This window comes from Manacus candei, unplaced genomic scaffold (genome assembly GCF_025592945.1).
Source record: "Manacus candei isolate 608988 ecotype Guabito, Panama unplaced genomic scaffold, ASM2559294v1 h1tg000011l, whole genome shotgun sequence".
Classification (NCBI taxonomy): Eukaryota; Metazoa; Chordata; class Aves; order Passeriformes; family Pipridae; genus Manacus; species Manacus candei.
In genome coordinates this window covers 21,955,134-21,971,561 of record NW_026138059.1, presented here as the reverse complement: position 1 = coordinate 21,971,561, position 16,428 = coordinate 21,955,134, and the positions used below count along the sequence as shown (strand labels likewise).

General features: G+C 37.0%; 1 protein-coding gene across 8 annotated transcripts in view; it reads left to right on the top strand.

Annotated features, from left to right (window-relative positions):
* IMPG1 (interphotoreceptor matrix proteoglycan 1) overlaps positions 1-16,428 on the top strand; it is a 57,459-nt gene that overhangs the window by 16,631 nt on the left and 24,400 nt on the right. For 7 of the 8 annotated variants that reach the window (XR_007902852.1, XM_051778034.1, XM_051778033.1 and 4 more), the window contains exons 5-12: positions 2,059-2,126; positions 2,598-2,683; positions 5,543-5,689; positions 6,937-6,995; positions 8,772-8,792; positions 10,169-10,422; positions 11,934-12,010; positions 12,813-13,335. Coding sequence is in view for 7 of the 8 variants with exons in the window: in XM_051778034.1 (XP_051633994.1) it covers positions 2,059-2,126; positions 2,598-2,683; positions 5,543-5,689; positions 6,937-6,995; positions 8,772-8,792; positions 10,169-10,422; positions 11,934-12,010; positions 12,813-13,335 (1,235 nt within the window). In the remaining variant the exon portion in view is untranslated. The remainder of the gene's footprint in view (positions 1-2,058; positions 2,127-2,597; positions 2,684-5,542; positions 5,690-6,936; positions 6,996-8,771; positions 8,793-10,168; positions 10,423-11,933; positions 12,011-12,812; positions 13,336-16,428) is intronic. The other variant, XM_051778027.1, reaches the window with a different exon arrangement.

Sequence of the window (16,428 nt, the reverse complement as noted above, 5' to 3'; positions counted from 1 at the left end):
TATGCTTCTGGCAACACTCAGAAGTCTGAGAATGGCAGGATTAAAGTTACAATACTGAACTCTGTCTCTCTGCATATAAATACTGTAGTACACCCAGAAAAATCATTGTCCATAACTCCTCTGAATAATGCATTATTTTTTCCTTCAAGTTTTTTTGATTTTCAGGACATTTTCAGGCAAATAATCTTTTGCATTAGTAAGTTACACTGTCTCATGATCACAGAGATCTTATGTATCTTTGTTCATTCCAATATGAGAGATCTGAGGGCTTTTTCTCAGAAATGTATTTTTAATAATGTAGGCCCTAATTAAACTCCCCTGGAAGGCCAAAGGGAGGTCTTTTCATTCAGTCTAGTGCAAACAGCAGCAGCAAGGCATTAAGTGACTGATCTCAGAGTTCTTAAATTCTTTGTCAACAGTATGGTTTTCCCTAGAAATAACTGAGAAGATGAAGTAAATGCTATGAAATTACTCGTATTTTAGCGGGAAATACAGCCAGCTATGATTATGCATGGTTGGACTTCATCTTTACTATTATGTGGCTTGGGAAACATTTTGTATCTTCTGTAGATGCCACATAGATCAGTCTCCAGTTAAAACACACATAACTAGTTAGCATCGTGAAAACATTATAAATAGTACTTTTGTTCTCACTGCATAAAATATGCAGAGGATGTGGTAAATCAGTTGTTGTTCATGTTCTTTATTTATGTTATTAAACATCTCGGTTGGTCCCGTATAGAAATGTATCTCATACATCTTTTCTGTCTACACTGCAGGCTTTATGCTATCTCAGTTAACACCACATCACACATTTACAACACCCTTATTCTTTCACTCATACCAGTTTTCACAAATACTGCATCTGTGTACACTGTAGAAATTTTGAGGAATTCTGTTCTCATTTATTTTTTTATTTTATGTTGTGGGTTTTTTCCACACCCTACTTAGAACTCAAAACAATTGAAATTCTTTGCACCCCAATTTCAGGAAAGAAAAATATCAAAACATCCCTAAGAAGATTCTTATCTAAAAATCTAAATTTTCCCAAAAGCTGAATGAATAAAAATTTGGTTTTAGAGCAGAAATTATTCCATAACCTTAACAGCAGGAATATCTAATACATCTATAATAAAATGTACTTAGATATACATACTAGTTCTGCTTTTCAGGCAAGCCAACAGTTGCAATTGCAAAAGGTATTCATTACCTCATGGCTGTAAAACTTGCAACAGAAAATAATATCAACAATACAAAACCAAACCCTGTGATACAAGGCAGACAACCTTACATCATACCCACCGTACTCTTTCTTGGGTTTTCAGCTGTCTTCCATGGGGACCATGGCAGTCATTAACCCATGAAAATTACATCTCATAGTAATCTGGATCCAGGAATCTGACTTGAAACTATCATTATTTGGAAGCATTCTTATGATATTATAATGCAGGCCAACAACTGAAAAATAAATACATCCATCCTCTCCTCAAACCATACCATATAAAACTCTCTTGGTACCATGAAATGTCCATTGGTCCTAAAATTAGGAGAGGCCCAAAGCTCTCACTGAACTATATTGACAGGATGAGATATAGCAAAGGAGACAAAAGTTGGTTTAGATGGTGTACAAGAAGTCTTTCTTCCATTTTAGACAGTGGTCTACCCTTCCTTAACCTCAAAGGGAAACAAAAACAGACCCAGTGCACTGATTTAATCTCTGTAATCCCATCCCTCCAGTTGCATGGATAAAATCAGTCATGAAATCTCATGAGCAGATTCCTAACAGGATGGATAGTCCTTGGTGGAGGAATATATCAAATCAGTATTTTTGTAAGAGCAAATATTCAACTGAAGTAGAGGAAACGAAATACATAAGCTGTCAAATAAAAAATATGATCTACTGTTCCACTGCCTGTTTAACCAGCTTACAAAATATTCCATTAGAAATAACTTCACTCATTTAAACCATACTTCTATATTTCTAAATTTTTTTACACTTTTTTCATTACCAGTACAGTATGGAGATAACTAAATCACTCATTTATTTTTGATTGATAGGAAAGATGAAATATCCGCAGAGAAAATAGGAGGCAAAAAGGTGGAAGAAATTCCTTCCATTTCTACAGGTAAAATCAAGTCTGCTTTTTGTGTGTCTGTCCTTTAAATAGAATTGCTAAAGTCAGTCATTCTTAGGTCTTAAAAAGCTGTAATTTAATGAATGCAGTAGAAGCATGACAAGTTCAGCGAAGTACGATGAAAATGTTTTTAACAAAATAATCTTTATGAAGCAACTTTTATCTCTTTACAGCATGTCTGCTACTCAAATGTAGCATTCCAAGTTGACTTTTGCCTTCAGTCACACACATGCAATGCTACTGATGTTTGACCTGGAAGAAAGTCTGTCTATTGTATAAAACATAGCAGCTTTACCCATGCCATAAGTCACGGCCACCTTGCAGTGGCACAGGCTTGTGCTCAAACACACCCTCCTTAAGGAAAGCTGCTCCAGTGAGCTGACACCTGACCAACACAGAAAGGGGAAGATTTTTGATGTGCAAACTTGTTCTTGCCTGACTTTTCTTTTAACCCCCCTGCAGGCTCCCCTGGCACACCCCTCTCTCCATATGCACCTAATGGCACGCTGCTCAATGAAATCGTTAACGACACGAAGACTCCTGTGAAGGTCAGGGCAGCCTGTTTTCCTATCCCATTTTTTCACTCACCTTCTTTTTTTTTTTGAGCTCAGCTAGAAGAAAAGAGGAAGAAGCCTTATAAACACTTAGTGCTTCGAAACAATGAGTTCTCCCCTCTGTTTCAGCCAGTGGAACTGAAGGGGTCTATTAGCATCTGTTCTGTACCGGAGTAGGGCATGATGTTTCTCAAGTATGAGGTAGAAAGTATACAAGTATGGAAACCAGCTTTTAGGAAGAGTCTTCATTCTTTGAAGGAGGGGCCTGTTGCCTATCTTGCGCCATGTTGCAACCTTATTATTCAATAAATAACACCAAAAAACATACCTTCTAGGGCTGCCACAACACAGGAGATAAGACTGGCCCTTCCTTGCCTTTTTCTGGCCAGACAACCAGCTATCAAAGAAGCACCTCCACTGCTATCTCTTCAGAGCAGCTATGCAACACAGCTCTGGAAACTACCCCTTCCTCCACAGGTTTACAGCAGCTGCCACCAGTTACCTCTGAAAGAGGGGTGGAGTGCTGGGAGGAGTTGTTGTTTTCCCTATCCTGGCTGCTAGAAAGGTAGTCCTGGTCTCAGCACAGCTGTGTGGCCTCAGGGAACCTCCCTCTGGAGGCATTACTGGGGAGGACCCTGCTTCTGAGGAGCCTTTGCTCTTACATTTCCTCTTTGCTCTGAGAGTTTTTCCAGTCTGTAGAACAGCTACTTGAAAAACCTCTTTTTTTGGGGGGAGGGGGGTGTGTGTGCATACTGGCTGTAGGAAGAGGCTCATTTGGGGGCAGGAATGCTGGGTGAGGCCTTGCCATCACACCCCTGGCAAATCACCACTGTTCCCCCTCCTACCTATACAAGCTCCTCACCTCCAGCACAGGAATTGCACTGGCATGATCCCATATAAATGCTGTTTTTACTGCTCAAAATTTTTACATCCTTGTAATGTAAGAAAGCAAAATAATCTTTAAATAGTCTCAACTTTCTATTACCTACCTGTATCTCAGATCTTACAGCGAAAGAGCGAATAGAATATGAGGGAATAGTGGTTTTAAAATCACTTATTTGTGATGTTTGAGATGTACCAGATGATTGTCATTAACCAGTTTCTCCTTGTTACAGATCTCCTTATTCTTTCTTGCCCAATCCTCTATCACCAGCTCCCTAAAGGCTGGCTCCTCAAAAGTCGTGGGGCAGCTATGTAGAAAGTGCATATTCCCGAATCTTCCATTTATATGATAGAACATTACAGAATGCTCTTTCTCTAACTGATGAACCACATTTCTAGACACAACACAAAACATACATTCTTCTAAAACTGAGGTGTCCTGAGGAATGACATAGCAGAGCTGAGTTTTGCAGAGTCAGTGGGTGCAGAAAGTGCTCTCTCCCGTTTCACTCCACATTCTGTGGTTCTATTATTAACATCTTACTTTCTCTCTTATCCCCTGCCACTGCAATCTCTCTTGTTCTGCTTATTTTTGGAAGGTATTAAAGCCTAGGTGTTATGTATGGGACAGATGTCTCTAGCAGCCTTATGCCAATTTACCTGGCAGCAGAAATGGAAACTTCACCTCGCTGTGAGATTCAGGCTGATGAGCTTGCTGCTCTTTTGGGCCAGTTTCTTCTTGACCTTGTTGTATTTGTTTGTATTTTCTCCAAGGTGCAAGAAGTCTGGTTGAGAGTAGAATTATCCTTGAGCAAATAAAAAAGATAAAATCGTGTTTAAAGAATACAGAATATCTATGTATTGCAAATAAGTATGAACATGCAACGTATATGCAGTACATGCAGTAAAGAAGAATTTGTTTTTCTGAGATCTTTGTATTTTTAACAGGCTTTCTTTAGAACCCTGAAAGATTCTATTCATAAAAAAATGTAATAAAGTACATTGGCAGTGAAATGCAACGATGATATGTGTTAACATTAGTAACAAGATTTGTGAAGAAAGACAGAGCTTGGTAGGAGGCAGGAGTTTCCTGGGTGAGCTCTCTGCATCACCTCTTCAGGTACTTGCATTCCAAGACTTGAAATTTGAAGCTCAGCTCTGTTGGTGAATAAGGAATGAGAGATACCTTCCGATCTTAAAATTAGCAAATGTAACTTTACTTTAATAACTGTATATTTAGGATGAACTAGGAAATCTTTCTCAATGCACCCATAGCAACTTTACCCCTTGGGGCAGCACATCATAGCCTACAAATGAATTGGCATTTGTTCTTTAATGTAATTAAAGAACAAAAATTAGTAAATGTAAGGAAAAACTACAAATATTGTTGGGAAACAGCAAACAAAATGAGTACTTTTAACAGCAGTAAAGTCAACTGCACAAGAAAGGTGTATCACAGGTAGGGCTAATTCTAATTTAGTAACAGAAAACCCAAATGCAAACTTCTGAACATGAAACAGTAAGAGAGAGTCTGGAACTCTGCTCTGACTGACCATGGGTTTTCTGAGTGTAAGATTTCAACTAGCTTGTAGAATTTTCTTGTCATTCTCCTTGATGTCCTCACACATTGTCCTCCAAAGTGGCAAGTAAAGCTATATGACTTTACAATGATGGAAGTAAGACTTGGAAACAGTCTCTGTGCAAGAAATGGCTTGATTCTCTTCACCTTCATTTATGCATATCAAAGGCAATGCTCAAGTTACAATAGTAGAAACTTGTTTGCAAAGAGAAAAGAATTAAGCCAACATATATGTATAGAAACTGTTATCTTTTGTAGAATATGGTTCAGAAAGTTATTTTGGTGATGGGCTTAAAAGGAAACCTAATCTACCTGTTAAATACCATCACATTGGGAAAAAAAATCACTTCGTTTTATTGCTTCACTTTTTTTCATTTCTTCTTCTTTTCCAGGAGCTGGGAACAAATGCAGTCCCTGAACTCCCTGTGGAGCAAATGGTAGAATTCAGTGTAACTCTCACTGATCAGGAATACACAGCTGAACTTAGTGATCCCAACTCCCCAGAGTATCAACAACTAGCTGCCAAATTTCAGCGACAGGTAAGGAGGCTGAGTGAATGCAAAAATGTTGACTTTATATCTTGGCTGAGGTTCATACTATAAACCTACCCTTACCATGAAATAGAATTAGACTCTACTGCCCTCACTTTGAACAGATAATTCCTGTCATCTCAAGACCTTAAGTTTTTCCCCTCATTCAACCTATCTGTTCAGCCACCAAGCTAACAAGCCAAAAGCTTTGACAGAAATAGAGCCTCAGATAACTGATGAGCAGAATAACTTTAGGAATATCATTCAGGCTTAATCAAGAATACATGGGCAGTACTTTTTTAATAATTTAATTTAATTTCTACAATAAACCTAACGAGAAATGTAATATAAATATTTAAAGTAATTAGTTACTGTTGTCTGAACTATTTTTCAAAAGACTTGCATTCATTTTGTTGTGCATTGACATAGTTTCTGTAAGAATTGGAACATCTGTAGTGTTTTCATATAATTAATAATATTAACTGAATGTTCAGCTATCAGTTTAACAGCAGATAGCAGCTAATGACTTGAGGTTCCTAAAAGGTTTTCTTAGTAAAATCAACTAAAGCTTCTCATCAGTTTTATGAACATTCCTTAGAGCAAGTTATTTTGCTTTCCCAGTTCAGTTCCAGATATGCTTGGAAAAATGGCAAAGGATGTGCTGGCAGAGCTGATAAAAATGGTTTTTCTCAAGATTTCCATTATTACCCTCAAACAGAAGTGCCTGCAGACTTTGTTTATTAACTATATAATGCATCTTCTATTCAAAACCATTTAATCATACACTTGTTAATATTAAAGTTAAAAGTATATTGTTATTCTGTTTGTACAACATGGTTAAAACTGTTTAATTTATAAATGATTTTTCAAATAATTTAAACCCATCTTCATTTGGTTTCTAAGTAATAAACAATTTACAGGTGATTTGAATCACAAAACTATACATGAACCAAAACTGCTGAAAAACCATTTGATTCATGTTGACTTGCTCTCTTATGATCTAGATTATCACTGATTTACGTAATTACTGAAAAAGAGCTATATTTTGTGCTTCATTTTGCCTGTTAACAGGTAATATAGCCAGTATATACAAACCAAACACTGTAAACTGAGCAATTATGATACCACAAAGAAGGCAGTTGAGACTGTTTCGTAAAGCTCTTTCTCAAAAAAAAAAAATAGTCTAGGTAGTCAACCTGTGCTTGCCTTTTAGTTACAGATCTTACACTATATTAATTTTTTATGGTTTTATATAGATGAAAAAAATATTTGAGAAACTTCCAGGATTCAAAGAAATCCGCGTATTAGGATTTAAGTAAGTAAGAAAACGGGGCTCTCTTTTCTGTTGGCTGCTAGGGTTCTTCTGTTCCTTCTTGTCCTTCAAGATGAAGAGGCCTGTGGACTAGTGTGGGGGTGGAGGAGGGGAGGAGCATGTTGCTGTAAATAGAAAAGGGTTTTATGGTAATACTATGGAGACAATATGGCAAAAATTGCAAACACATTCCAAGTGAGACTATGAGGTTTTGAAGTACTAAATAGAAGTAGTTTTGATTCACTGAGAGGTGAAGGATACAATAAATTGTTTGAATTGTTTGCTGTCAACCCTATATTAAGGATTTTTTAAAATTACAAAGTACAGAGAGTTAGAAGTGCGATTATTTAGGTGACTACTTTTTGTGTGTGGATCCTGTGCTGTTCATAGATCACAGTGAAGAGAGGGTTGCAGGAGGCTACATGTCTGTACATATGAAACTTTTCCAGTACTTGTTTTCCAGGTGTTTCAAACAATTTAAAATTTTTAATTTTTTTTTTTTTAGTAAATTTGAGTTCTGTCTTTCAATTTCTTTTAGTTTTAGCTTCTTTGTATGTTTATTACTAATGCAAGCTCTTATGTACTTTTTCAATAGAGAATCTACAGGGGAGGGGGAGATAAAAAAATGGGTTATGCTTCTACAGATAAGAGCACATTGCGTAAAGGATTAAATGAACAATAACTAATAGTAAGAAACTATACAAAATTGAAAAGGAATAAAGAGCAGGGAGAAAAGACATAAATTTATGCGGGCTTACAGCACTGCATCAGAAACATTCAGTCCTTCTAGTAATATTTAATACATGTTAAAGAATGCTCATATTGCAATGTAATTTTAGACAAGAGCATCCTTCTTCCTAGCATTTCTCTCTGCAAAACTGCTGGGAGAAAGGAGAGAGAAAAACAAAATAGACTGAAAATTAGATGCTTATATTTTTATATTGAAATCAATAAAACAAAGAGCTACCACAGAAAAAGCAGAGAAGTCTATAGTAGCATCTCATAGTTACAACTTGCAATAACTAACCCCTTTCAGTTATGACTCCAGATCAGGGATCCATTTCAGTTTAGTATCTTGGACTTAGAAGCTGATATGAAAGTGTATTCATCAATATGGAAGACCAGGATTGATTCCCACCATCTAGTAATTTAGTTAACTCCTGAGAGGTACAGATCAGCAAAGACAGGTGTTGCTGTCCATTCTCCCTAAGCCATATTAGTGTATATATTAGCAGCATTTCCCCCCATGACAACATTATAAATATTCTAGAGAATTCATCCGGGAAAATAACAAGGCATTATATACAGAAGGTCAACATAGGCATGTCTTCCAGAGGTAATTAATACTTCAAGTTACTCCTGTACCTAGAGTCTCAGTAGGCACCACGTATGATAACAGTAAACATTGCTACTACTGCCACAGGTGTTCATTGCCACCATAAAGACAGACATTAGCACAGACAGTGCTCAAATTGCACCATTTGGGGTGGGAAATAGGAAAGCTTATATTTCAAACTATCATGGTAAAGTAAAATTCCTCTCTCCCCACACAAAACATGGTGATTACTATTGTTTGGGAGGGAAAAAGTGAACTGATGAAGAGTAGACTGTCATTTTCACACAGAGATAAAAATTATAGATGGCACGTACAAGATAAGATCAATTGTCAAAAGATGGTTGTGATGTGTATGACTGAACGATTTACCAGTATACATGAATCTTTGTTTTTCTTTCTTTTGCAATCCTTTCTCAAACCCTTTCTTCTGTGATGAAATGAAGACAGAAGAAGGAGAAAGATGGGTAATCTTTCTGTAATGCTTAATTAAGATTAATAATTTTATTGACTAATTATTAATAATGATTATTAATCCTTTTATTATGTACATAGATACATCAGTAAATGTCCTTTATCTTGATGTGGCAAAGTGAATTGATTATGTTCTGCCTAAGAACAAAATCTGTGATGTGAAGCAGCAGGGACAGCTTTTACTTTTATCTGAAAGGTTCATGTAATCAAATTTTGTCAAGATCTCTCTGAAGAAAATATTTGATCTAAGAAAATTCACATTCAGATGACTGAACAATTTTATCAGTCATATACTGAAAAATAAATAGGGAAACTTTATATTCCAGTTTCATTTTTGATCTGTTGTTTCCTAGCTGTATTCCCATATACACGTTATTTTCAATGAGTACATAGAATTTGATTTGTTATCTCCATTGTCAAGCCAGATAGAAAAGCAAAGAGACCAGTTACTAGCTTGATAAAATGCAGGGAGTTTTTGAGTAGTAATACAAACAGATGTTGAGTCTATTGTTGTTGCTGCTTAAAAGTGCTCCTGGGGAATAATTTGTCCAGCAGTTCCCAAAATTTCTCTTTTACTCATACTTTAAAAGGAAGAATTGTCTACTGTTTTTCCTGAATTCTTGCAATGTCATAGAAATTTAAATATATAGTACATACTAGATAAAGTGAAATTCCTTTCTCTACAGTTATTTGATATTGTAAAAAGCAACATAGTATAGAAATGTTTACAATGTACTCATTATTTTTCATTTTAATTAGGTGATAAACATTTATGAAGAGTCATGTATTAATAATGGTGAACATTTGAGACTTCCATTGAACATCTAGGGAGAAGCTATAAACACCCATTTGGAGTTGGAAGAGCTAACACCCCTTGTGAAAAGTGATTTGTTTGCCACATTAACTAATTTTTTTGCCGTTCTTTGAAAAAGAGTAAAAAATTGCCTCAGTTGTGATAAGATTTTTGCTTATCTGCAGTTTTATGGACTGCCTAACCCCTTTTCGGAGGATCCTGCATAATGTGTGATTATGGCTTCTAGTAACTCCAGCATGCATTTATGGCTGTTTGGATCAGTAGTCAATGACTGATCAGTAGTCAAGGTTTCTGAGTAGTGAGATTAAACTGTATTATATTAGAATATTTTTACAATTTTATTCATAATTTGAATTTCTATTTAAAATCATGAATAGAAGAAAAAAGGTATAGCAAAAGTAATTTGAAGGTGACAGTCTGGTTAGAAAGAAGTAAATCTGCATCGCTTTTACAGAATATAATATGTTATGGTTGCATATTTGTTTGTCGGTAAAATTGGTTCTCAGTCAGTGACTGATTTTGCTGCACTGGGCATTTTTACCTTTCCCCTTGCAGATCAAGCAGCACTATAGCACGGTATGTGGTGAACTTTGAGAGAGATGGCTCAGAAAGCAAAAGCACAGCAGATGACATCTCAACTATTGGATCTAATAAAGTTGAAAGTGAAAAAATTCCAATTTCTCCAATGGAAGAGAGGGAGATATCAGGAACTAAACTCACAGTAACAGACCTTCAGCAACTGGTTGCCATTGCGCTCCATGAAGACCAGTCCCTGCCAATGGACCTTGGGACACTTCAGTTTACTGATGGTTAGTAGGCAAGCAGGTGCCAGACACAAGTCTGAACCTTGCCTTTCCAAACTGATGCAATTTCAGTAAGGTGTATTTCGCTGCTCTAAAAGATTGTTTTCATTTGATATAGCCTATTCTCTTTAGTGTTGCATAGCATCCAAAGGATGCAGAGATGTAAGTTAAATTTTATAGCGAAGTGTGCCTCTACAATTATACAGCCAAACATCCAATCATATTAGAGGATCTATTTTTTTCTTTCTTTGTTTAGAAAATCTGCATATTTTGCACACTAAGATAATTAAGAGGAGAAAAATAAAAGAAATACTATGAATATTCACTGTATCATTTTAACTTCCCAGTATGGACAGTCTCCTCTCTTTAGCAAGACAAAAAGTGAGAGCTTCCTCCAACCTAAAAATTAGGCTTTCTGAAAGTTCTGTCTTGATTGTAAGCAAGCCATCTAAGCTCCCCATGAAGTCAGAGAGACAGACACTTTAAAGAGCATTTGGTCCCAAGATAAAATCAGTAAAAGTGTGTTTCACTCTGAAACACAGAGGGAGTATAGATGACAAGCTGGGTGTGAGGACCTCCAGCAGAAGGTTGAAGGTCTGCACCCTGTTCAGTAATCTAGATAATAAATATCCCCCTCTAGTCCATCAATTATTTTTGCAAAACCAGCATATCCCTAATTTTGGGGAGGTGGGTTAAAAGGTGGGAAATTATTTAAAATAATTTTTCATATGTGTATTTACCAAAACAATCTTAACACACATACCAAATTTAACTATAGTATTTAATTTGCAAACAGCGGCATTTTCTTGCCAAAAAAAATTATTCAGATGAACTAATACTTTCTGTAAGAATAAAATGTCATATTTAAACGTAGATTCAAAGTCCCCACAAAAAATAGATATTGAACACTTCAATAATATATATTTTAATCAACTTTTTCCCAGTCGTTATTTTTAATAATCAGTTTTAGAAAAACAGCTGTTGTGCAATGACTTTTAAAGAGCTCCTCTTGGGGAGGTGAAGGGACCAGTGGGGCACTAAAGCCAAAACACTGACGTTAACAATGGTGTGGACTCTAGGTAAAACTGAAGTAAATTTAGGCTTAATGAACAATGTAATATAAGTAGTCACCATAATCTACGCAGATTTAACTGAGGGGTTCGTACTTCGGCTGATTTTAAGCATTCCTCCATTGTTCAGCTCTCCACAGACCTATCCTATTTATGCTAAATAAAGCGTACAAAGAACACTGCATATAAAATTCTGATTGTCCTCATAATTGTCAGGTTGAATGGACATTGACGGTTCACTCTTCTTAACATGGATTTTAAAAAGTAATTTTTCGATGGAGAACAGTTTAGTACTGGTTTTTACTGACCTTATGTGTTTTGATCAGTTTTCAGCGTGTCGGTGTTGAAATGTTGTTTTCTCTCTCTCTCTCTCTCTAATGTTTTTGATTTTGTTTTGTTTTGTTTTGTTTTGTTGGGGCTTTTTTGTTTGTTTTTTTTTTTTTTCAGAATCTATTATACCACCTAGTGATTTTGATAATGATATCCAAGGCATGGTCACTATTCCTCTGGCAGGCCCTGATTTGGTAAGTTAATACTGGCTGTCGTATTTATTTATTTTTCCATGGAAAACAAAATTAAACAGTGTTAAGATGGACATAAATATCAAAAAAACCCCGTTTCATGTGCTAACATATCTGGTTTTGTACTTGCTGTAAGGATGAATGTTGTGTTGTTATACTGCAACAAAGATAGTGTTTAGAGCATTTACAGATGAATATTGCTGCCTGATTACCTTTTCCAATTTTAATTACAAAGTAAGCAAGGTCTTAGTAGTTCAGTAGTACAGAGCAACTGACAGGGATAATGAAGGCCATTTTTAAAATTACAGGCAATGTGATTAGGATCACATGCACATGCCAAACATTTCATACATCCCATGACTTCATAGCAGCCATCCAGTGTCTGAAGGGGGCCTACAAGAAAGCTGAAGAGGGACTTTTCATCAGGAACTGTAGTGATAGGACAAGGAGTAATGGGTTCAAACCGAAAGATGGGAAATTCAGGTTAGATATATGGAAGAAATTCTTTACTTTGAGGGTGGTGAGGCACTGGAACAGGTTGCCCAGAGAAGTTGTGGGTGCCCCAACCCAGGCACTGTTCAAGGCCGGGCTGGATATGGCATTGAACACGGTCTAGTGGAGGGTGCCCCTGCCCATGGCAAAGGGGTTGGAACTAGATGATCTTTAAGGTCCCTTCCAACCCAAACCGTTGTATGACTCTATGTTGACTTAGCTGTTTGCAAGTTCATGTGGCTAAAGATTATTGGCCTTTTTAGGAATAAAACTTAAACATTATAATGAAAGCTGCTTTTCTAAAATTTTTCAGGAGGAATCTATGAGTGTGGAACTCCCACTAGGTTACCCCAGCCCAGCAACAGTGGACCAAATAGGAGACACCTTGGTTGATGAATTTACAACTGGAAGTCCTGCTCTAAGTGAAGAAGAGATCAGCATCCCTGAAGAATTTAATAATTTTATTACATCTGAACCTGAGTTCCCTACCAAACCCTCCAGAGAACCATTTCAGGACAGATCTCTACAAAAAGTTACTGACCAGCAAAGTTTCACAGTGCCTTTCAGTGCTCTGGGGAGCACTAGCAGTCCTCCAAAATCAGAAGTTTCCTATCTGCCTCCTCCAGCAGATGAATCTGCTAGCAGTGGCTTAATCACCGATGGTTATGAGTCTCCAGTGGAGCAGGCTACCACAATGGCAATTTATACCACAGGTAGCTTTACCCCACCTAGTCTGCAAGCCAGAGATGAGGATAGTGAACACGAGAAGACAGAACTGACTGATATAACAGAACCACCTTCCAAGGAAGCTGACCAAGACATTCCGCCTGAACAAGGTAAGACTCAAAAGATTTTTATGAGAGAGTGTAGGAGAGATATATGTTATGACATGCAGTCACGTATTGGTACAGCAAGCATTCCTTTCCATTGTGACAGGAAATTTTTCTGGACCATCAAAGGTGAAAAATTTACATTTCTGATGCCCACTTCAGGAAAATCATAACGTAGCTCACTTCAAGGTTGTCAAAGCCAAAAAACCAAACCAAACCAAAACAAAACCAACCTAACCCAACAACAAATGTCTAAGGATAAGGCACACTTACTACAGAGTATTAGGGTAAAATTTCAAAAAGGCAGGGCAAAAAGATATGTCAGGGAAGAAAAAAAGGATATCCAAGGCTAACATAAAAAAATTGGTATTTAAAACATGGAAAATAAATTACTTTGGGCTCAACAGTCAGTTGCGGATGACAGCAGGAAGAATATAATGAAATAACTTATTCAGATTTATTATTCAGAAAAGTTTACATATCTACATGTCTGATCAATGTTTTTCTGTGTTTGTTTATTCTTTTTTATCCACACAGTAGGGTTTTTTAGAGGCACCCAGCTACATGAGAAAAAAATACATAATAAATAAAAAAGTCTGTACATGTGGAGAAAAGTCTGTATAATGTAGCCTTTAAAAAGAAAAATACATGATAGATATACTTCCCACAGTTGACCCTGCGGATAAAAAAACTTCAGACAAAGCTATTAGGGTCATCCTTAGGGCACAGACAAATTATATTTTTCCCTGGAACAGCAGAATGACAGTAAGGCTACTGCTTCCATCACTTCCACTAGCCAGTCAGAAAGCCATACTAGGCACTGTGGAGACCTATGGTGTGCAGGTAACTAAACTGTGTGGGGCAGCAGCCTCCACTGGCAAAGAAGCAGGAGCCACGATTCCTGCAGTTGCCCTCCATCTCTCCCAGCTCTTGTCGGCTCCATCTCCTCTCCTGCTCCCTGAACTGGCCTTACCATCTGAGCATTAGGTCAGTAAATTCAAATTTTACTTGCACTTCAAAGCCTGTGCTAGCTGTCTAAGATGCAAGAGGTCACTATAGACACATGGGAGGAATTAGGTCTTGGATGACTATTCATATGTTCTTTGTCTCAAATTTTTGACTGACCCTCCCAAAAGAAAAGCAGAGGGCAGGTAAGCACTTCATAGGGGTCAGCAGGACTCTCTGATGTCCCTTTATAGTCTCTAAGCAATACTAAAAAAAATCTGCAGAGAAAAATGAACTAAAGACAAATTCAGGGCAAAATTCCCAAACATGTATTAGCTCACACAACACACTTGTGTTTCTGGATCCACAAGAACATCATGCTCATCGCTTGCAAATTTGTTCCCTGCTGCAGGAGAGTTTGTTGTTCCCTTAGGAGGCTCTACTCTGTCCCTGTTCCGCGAGCTCTGCGCTTGCCCAGTCCTTGGCCTTTCATGTCCCTCCCTGCACTCGAGATGTCTCTTGAAGTGAGCATAATGAACCCTCCTTCCACTTTGAAGATATTCTTCCTGATCCAGCGTGCCCAGATACATGGGCATACCTGTACCCCTGCTGCCCAGCCACATCCTGTAAGGCAAACACTGTTTTCATAGCTGATTGGAAACACCCCACTTGCCTGTTGATAACATCCTTTACAGTGAGCCCACGTGGCAGAAATGTGAGAGTGGGGAATGCCCATATACCATACTGTCTATGATATTGTTTGTATGGATCCAGCAAATAACAAGACTGGCATTTTAAAGAATAAAGGACGTAAAAACTGCCACTTGGGAACATACAATAATGAACTCTGGACTTGGAAGAACATAACATTCCCTGGTCATGTTACATGGTAGTTTATGCACTGAGTAAGAACTTCCCATTCTATAATCTTGCCTTTTTTACACGGAGTTATGAAGTGAGAGGAAAGCAAATACTTTATGATTAGCAGAGTGAGTTAAAGATTAGAAAATCACTTCTTATAAGAATCAGTTGTCAAATGTTCCTGAAAATAAAGTTTATGATAAAAAACATTAAATGCAACTATTTTCAAATTCATGCTGAGAAGTCTTGCAGTGCTACTGGTAAAAGCACAGCATACATTCAAATAGCACTCATTATAACCGTGGAAAAACATTACATTTGCAGGGGAAAGAAAGTCATGCATTTTTCATTCTATTCACTCGTTGCGTTAAGGACTTGATATCATAAACAACACATAAAGCCACATATCTGTTTCCCAATTTGCTAAATAGCTGAAAAACCTTGTTGCTTATCAGCTCCAGATGACTGAAGAGAAGCAGCAGAGGGTATAGGACTCACCTGTGATGACCCTTTGAACACTAAGAAATTGTTGTATATATGGGTTACAACATGTCAATCTGCAAGAGAACAAACTGTCTAGAGTTGTAAGAAAAAAGATCCTCCCACAATAAGGCATACTATCTTACACAACTTATGTCTAAAACAAGCACTTGAGTATATGAATTCCACCATTATTTCTGCAGCTGAGTAGCAGAGGGAAAATAATTGTCCTTGTCTAAAAAGAATGGATGCTGTATTAGCAATGTCTCAAAACTGTAGTTATTATATTTTTTTTTAAGCTTATAGTAGACAAAACATGCTGCATGCTTAACAGTCAGGAGACCTGTTGAAAACTATTGAGGTTTAAAATGTATACACTTTAGAACTTTTTCTCTTTTTAAGCTCTTCTCAATTCTAGCAGTCCTGTGTACAGCATCTCCTGTATTTTTTTGTTTCCCTATATATTGCATATTTCATAAGAAATGATAGAATGTGATCTGGAAATTCAGGTTTTATTAAAGTCAGCAATATTGGTGCTATTAATTTTCATATGGCAAGCAGAATTTGCCAGGCACAGAATATTTCACTCTTTGTTCCTGGCTGCATTTCATAGCTGCATTTCTTAGTAATATTAAAAAAAAATAATCTTTTAACTATTACTCCTGTGAAATAGCAAAACTACTCTGACAGTGCTTTATGAGGTTGAACAGAGGTTTAGGGTCTAAACAGTTGCCTGAAATTCTGCTGCATTAATTTCCAGCCATTTCCCCACTCTACTGTCCAGTAGATGGAGCAAATTTTTCTTAGTCGCAT